Genomic DNA, 5,600 nt, shown 5'->3' on the forward strand with positions numbered 1-5,600 from the left:
AGTTCTTTGGTAGAGTTTTTGGGGTTGCTTATGTACACTATCATATCATCTGCAAATAATGAAAGTTTGCCTTCTTCCTTTCCAATTCGAATCCCCCTGATCTCTTTATGTTGTCTTATTGCTATTGCTAGAATTTCAAGCACTATATTGGAGAGGTATGGAGAGAGTGGACAGCCTTGTCTTGTTCCTGATTTTAGTGGAATCACTTTGAGTTTCTCTCCGTTTAATTTGATGTTAGCTGTTGCTTGCTGTATATTGCTTTTATTATATTTAGGTATGAACCTTGTATCTGTATCCCTAATCTCTCCAAGACCTTTATCATAAAGGGGTGTTGAATTTTGTCAAATGCTTTTTCAGCATCTAATAAAGTGATAATGTTTTTTTTCTTTCAGTTTATTTATATGATGGATTACAATGATAGATTTTTATATGTTGAACCAGCCTGCATCTCTGGGATGGACTTGATCATAATGTACAATTTTTTGGATGTGTTTTTGGAGTTGGTTTGCCAGTATTTTATTGAGAATTTTTGCATCGATGTTCATGACTGAGATTGGTCTGTAATTCTCTTTCTTGGTTGAGTCTTTGTGTGGTTTTGGTATCAGGGTAACTGTAGCTTCGTAAAAGGAGTTTGGCAGTGACCAACAACATCTTTCTTTTTTTTTTTTAAAGATTTATTTATTTATTATGTGTACAGCATTCTGCCTGCATGTATGCCTGCATACCAGAAGGGGCACCAGATTTCATCACAGATGGTTGTGAGCCACCATGTGGTTGCTGGGAATTGAACTCAGGACCTCTGGAAGAGCAGTCAGTGCTCTTAAACTCTGAGCCATCTCTCCAGCCCCCAATATCTTTCTTTACGCTCTCGTGACATCACATCTTTCTCTTTCCTCCAGATGGCCCAGATTCTCCCACATTGTTTCCTTCAGACATTTCATTCCAGGTAGGATCAAAGATAAGGATATCCTGCGAGTCAGTTTCTCAGCCAAAAGCACAGTATTTTTGGACTTTGAGTGGGAAGCCCTGGAATGCTTCAAAAGAAGTAAACATCAACAATGCCACATTAAATCATACTGGAAGATATGTCTGCACTGCTTCTAATCCTACAAGTAATGCCACTGATTCCACAGCCAGAGAAGTTACAGTCTATCGTAAGTGAATGCCTGGAACATCAGGGCTGATCTTTGGGGCGGTGGCTGGCTTTCTTTAAATAATGGGGAAGAAGGAACTCCATAGCTTGTGTTCACAGTGACAAGCAAATCCCAGTCTTCCTGTGTGACCTTCTGATTCAGGAGACACTCTCTTCCCCCATTCTCTGACTTCTCCTTGCAGACTTGGTGACAGACTGTCTAAAGATAGAAGGAGGAGAGTAATTGAGAAAGATACCTGATACTGACTCCTGGTCTCCACACTCAAGCCCTCATAGGACATGGATGCACACCCATGTGCACACATATACACCACGCACATACAAAAACCAAAACTACCATCATAAGAACTTGGGTTGCAGCTATGATGGTTAGTGGTGTCAATGTGATCAGAGCTGGCATTACTGAAGAACATTACTAGCCTTGTCTGTAGAAATTATCTAGATGGGGTAATTGTGGAGGAAGACCCATGCTAAATGTGGGTTTAGACTGGTTTCCAGGATGGCGTCAAAAGGAGAAAGCCAGATGTTCTGCTTTCTAACTGCAGGCACATGTGGGCAGCCTCCTTCTGCTCATGCCAGCCACATCTTGCTTATTAGGATGAACTGCATTCCTGCACCCGAAGTCAAACACACTCTTCCTTAAGATGAAGAGAGAACACGATGGAGGCCCGAGGCAAACATGCTACTGTTCAAGCACTGGGGATGCCGAGGAAGGAAGAGCAGGATCTCAAAATCATCTGCAGATACACAGCATGTGTATGGCCAGCCTCAGCTATGGTAAATACTGCTTCAACAAAAACAAACAAGAAAATATCAGAGGAAATGCAAAAGACTTATTTTGATATAATACAGGATTGAAGAAAAGTAGCAAATAATGACAAAAGAGCGAATGGCATGCCGACATTAAATCAAGACGAATGAGTGGAACCGAGACGGAAGCAACCCTACAAAGAAACCAAGTAAATGAAGAGTTAGTTTCTTGAAAAGACACATGAAATCAACATGCCCTGGGGGAAACCAAACAAAAGATAGAGATGACATAAATATATAAACCCCGTGTGTAAAAGGCATGACAAGAGACATCATGGATATTGAGAGGACTGTTCAGAAATGTGCTGAATACCACTCATGAGCTTATACCCAGAAGATGCTCAGTCACACCACAAGGACACTTACTCACCTATGTTTATAGCATCATTATTTATAATAGCTGGAAACCTGCTATCACAAATAGTAAGAACCTGGAAACAACCTAGGTGACCCTCAACCGAAGAATGGATAAAGAAAATGTGGTACATTTACACAATGGAGTATTACTCAGCGGTAAAAAATAATGACACCATGAAATTTGTAGGAAAATGTATGGAACTAAAAAAAAAATCATACTGAGTGAGGTAACCCAGACCCAGAAAGACAAATTCGGTATGTACTCATAGGTAAGTGGGTATTAGACACAAAGCAAAGGTTAACCAGACTACAACCTACAACTCCGGAGAAGCTAGGTTAAAAAGGACTCTTAGAGGGACAGGCATGGATCTTTTCAGGAAGGGAAAATAGTTAAGATCTCCTGAGTAAACTGGGAGGGGGTGTAATGGGGAGGGGTGCGGGATGGGAACATGAGGGATGGAGACTGCTGAGTTGGGGGAAGGATGGAGAGGGAGAGCAATGAAAGAGATATCTTGATAGAGGGAGCCGTTATGGGGTTAGGGACAAACACGATACTGGGAAATTCCCAGGAATCCACAGGAATGACCCCAACTAAGACTCCTAGCAATAGTGAAGAGGGCACCTGAACTGGCCTTTCCCAGTAATCAAAATTATGACGACCCTGATTGTCATCATAGCACCTCCATCTAGAAACGGAGGGAAGCAAGATGCAGAGGTCCACAGCCAAGTGCTGGGCTGAGCTCCTAGAGTTTAGCTGAAGAGAGAAACAAGGGATTACATGAGCAACAAGGGGTAAAGATCACGATGAGAAAACCCACAGAGACAACTGACCCAAGCTAGTGGGAGCTTGGGCCTCTGGACTGGCAGCTGGAGAACCTGCATGGGACGGAACTAGACGCTCTGAATGTGGGTGACGGTGTGTATCTTGATCTGTTTGTGGGACTGGCAGTGGGAGCAGTACTTATTCTGGGTACATGAGTGTGCAGTGGGGATGTTCCTGTGCTTTGATCGAGATGGTCGAGATGGATCAGGGCTTGTGCCTGCTGCATGAATACTCCTCTACTAATCGGCACCACAGCTCTTGGAACCTGCTCAGCTGAAGTTACAGCACAGCTCAGAGAGATACTATGGCCTTCTGCAGACCAGGATTGCCCTTCCCTCTGCTGACATCACATGTGCCTTTGTTGTGTTTGTTTCAGATGGTCCAGATGTCCCGATTATATCCCCCTCAAATACTTATTTTCGTTCAAGGACAAACCTCAGTCTCTCCTGCCATTCAGCTGCTCTCCCACCCGCACTGTACTCTTGGTTTGTCAATGGAGAGCTAGTGTCATCCTCCCAAGAGCTCTTTATCCCCAACATCACTACTAATAACAGTGGATCCTATACCTGCTTCGTCTATAACTCTGTCACTGGCCTCAATAAGACCACAGTCAAGAACAACATTACAGCTCTTGGTACGTAATCTCTGAAATATTAGCACCAGGTTAGGAGTGGAGTCTTTTGACTTTCTAGGTAGATGTAGAAGAATTTTATATCCAGTCCATGTAATGGGAACAAGCAAAACTCCATTCTCCTATGACCGTCCTGCTCCATCCCTCTGTCTGTCTTCCTATGCTTCCCTGACTTCTCCTGGATGATAGGGATGGAGCTTGGAATGTGAGGAGGAGCTTCTCCCAGCCTTGGAAACTTCAGCTTGTGGGAGGGACTTCCCAGGGATGGAGAGCCTTAGGGTCAAGATTTCAATCTCTCACTAACACAGTATTCCTGTCTCCTCCGTTTTCTTCTTATGACCTCCACGACTTAGAGGAACATTCAGGGCTTTACTGTGCTCACATTCTTTTTCCCCAAGAAAACTCCTTCCCCACAGATGGGGACCAGCAGTTTAGAGCTCTGCTCCCAGAGCTCTTCTCCTGTCTCGGGGTGACTGGCTGAGCTCTGACTCCATGGGAAAGGAAGAGAGGGTGGAAAAGGCACCTGTAAGCCCCATTATGATTCAGGGTAAACCATGTCACTGAAGACTTGATGATTTTTTCTCTCTCTCTTACTCTTCTCAAGGATTAAAAACAAATGTCGGCTGAGTGTCGTGGTGTATGCCTTTAAGGGCAGCACTAAGGAGGGAGAGGCCGGGAGATAGTGGGAGTATGAGGCCTGTCTGGTCTACATAGCAAGTTCCAGGCTATCTAGGACTGTACAGTGTGACCCTGTCTCAAAAGAAAAACAAAATAAAACAAAAAAAGGCATGGTAGATCAGAGTAGCAGGCTGTGGTAATCTCTGTGGCCATTCACGTATTCTCTGTGGTATTTAATCCATCTCCATGCAGCAGGACATAAATATCTCTTCAAACAGAAATTCTTTCTTTGGGATTTCTCCCAGTATTGAATTCTAGGATTTAACACCTTTAAGATTAGCTGGGCTATCCCAGCCCCATGACAAATAAATTATTTAATGAAATAAACCCCAGAAAGCTATTTTCTGATGCAGAGACCTGACTGTTCACATTCACAGAAAATATGTGCAAGAATTTGCACAAAAATCAATGTGAGAAACATTCTCCCCATTGCTGGGTCCATGGGGGTCAAGAAAAGATAGGGGGATAAACCCCCAAAGTTTATTACACCAGAAGCAAACTTTATTCCAGGAAAAAATTAAAAAATAATTAAAAAAAATCTCCATGGTACACAAATGTTTATCAGTGAAGGACTTGTAAGGCTGTGGCAAAAGATGGTTTCCAAACTCCCCTTGTAGATTGCAAGAAGCAACATGCATTGGAATGAACAAAGGAATTTTTACAATCTTGAGATAAAACTCAGATACAAATCCTTTTTTTAAGAAAAATTTTTATTAACCTTGTTTTCAGTTAAACTGGTGTCAGTGTTTAGTCCATCCTCTTTCTCTGGCACTTGTTGATGGTGTTTACCAAAGCTCTGCACCCCCTGAAACTGAAAAGCTTCTGTAAAGCAAAGGACATGGTCAACAAGACAAAAGAACAGCCTACAGAACAGGAAAATATCTTCACTATCCCCACCTCAGACAGCGGTCTGATCTCCAAAGTATAAAATGAACTCAAGAAGTTGGAGACCAGTAGATCACATAATCCAATACAAAAAAATGGAGTAAAGAACTAAACAGACAACTCTCAACAGAGGAATCTAAAATGGCTGAAAGTCACTTAAGGAAATGTTCAACATCCTTAGTCATCAGAGAAACGCAAATCAAAATGACTCTGAGAATCCATCTTACATCTATAAGAATGGCCAAGATCAAAAACACTGATGA

General features: G+C 42.5%; 1 protein-coding gene across 1 annotated transcript in view; it reads left to right on the forward strand.

Annotated features, from left to right (window-relative positions):
* The window catches only part of LOC101990740 (carcinoembryonic antigen-related cell adhesion molecule 2-like), a 7,557-nt gene extending 3,302 nt beyond the window's left edge, over nucleotides 1-4,255 (forward strand). The window contains exons 4-5 of the mRNA XM_026786240.1: nucleotides 3,520-3,777; nucleotides 4,173-4,255. Coding sequence (XP_026642041.1) covers nucleotides 3,520-3,777; nucleotides 4,173-4,255 — 341 coding nt within the window. The remainder of the gene's footprint in view (nucleotides 1-3,519; nucleotides 3,778-4,172) is intronic.
* Nucleotides 4,256-5,600: the final 1,345 nt, after the last annotated feature.

The sequence above is a fragment of the Microtus ochrogaster genome, linkage group LG4 (genome assembly GCF_000317375.1).
Source record: "Microtus ochrogaster isolate Prairie Vole_2 linkage group LG4, MicOch1.0, whole genome shotgun sequence".
In the NCBI taxonomy this organism is placed as follows: domain Eukaryota; kingdom Metazoa; phylum Chordata; class Mammalia; order Rodentia; family Cricetidae; genus Microtus; species Microtus ochrogaster.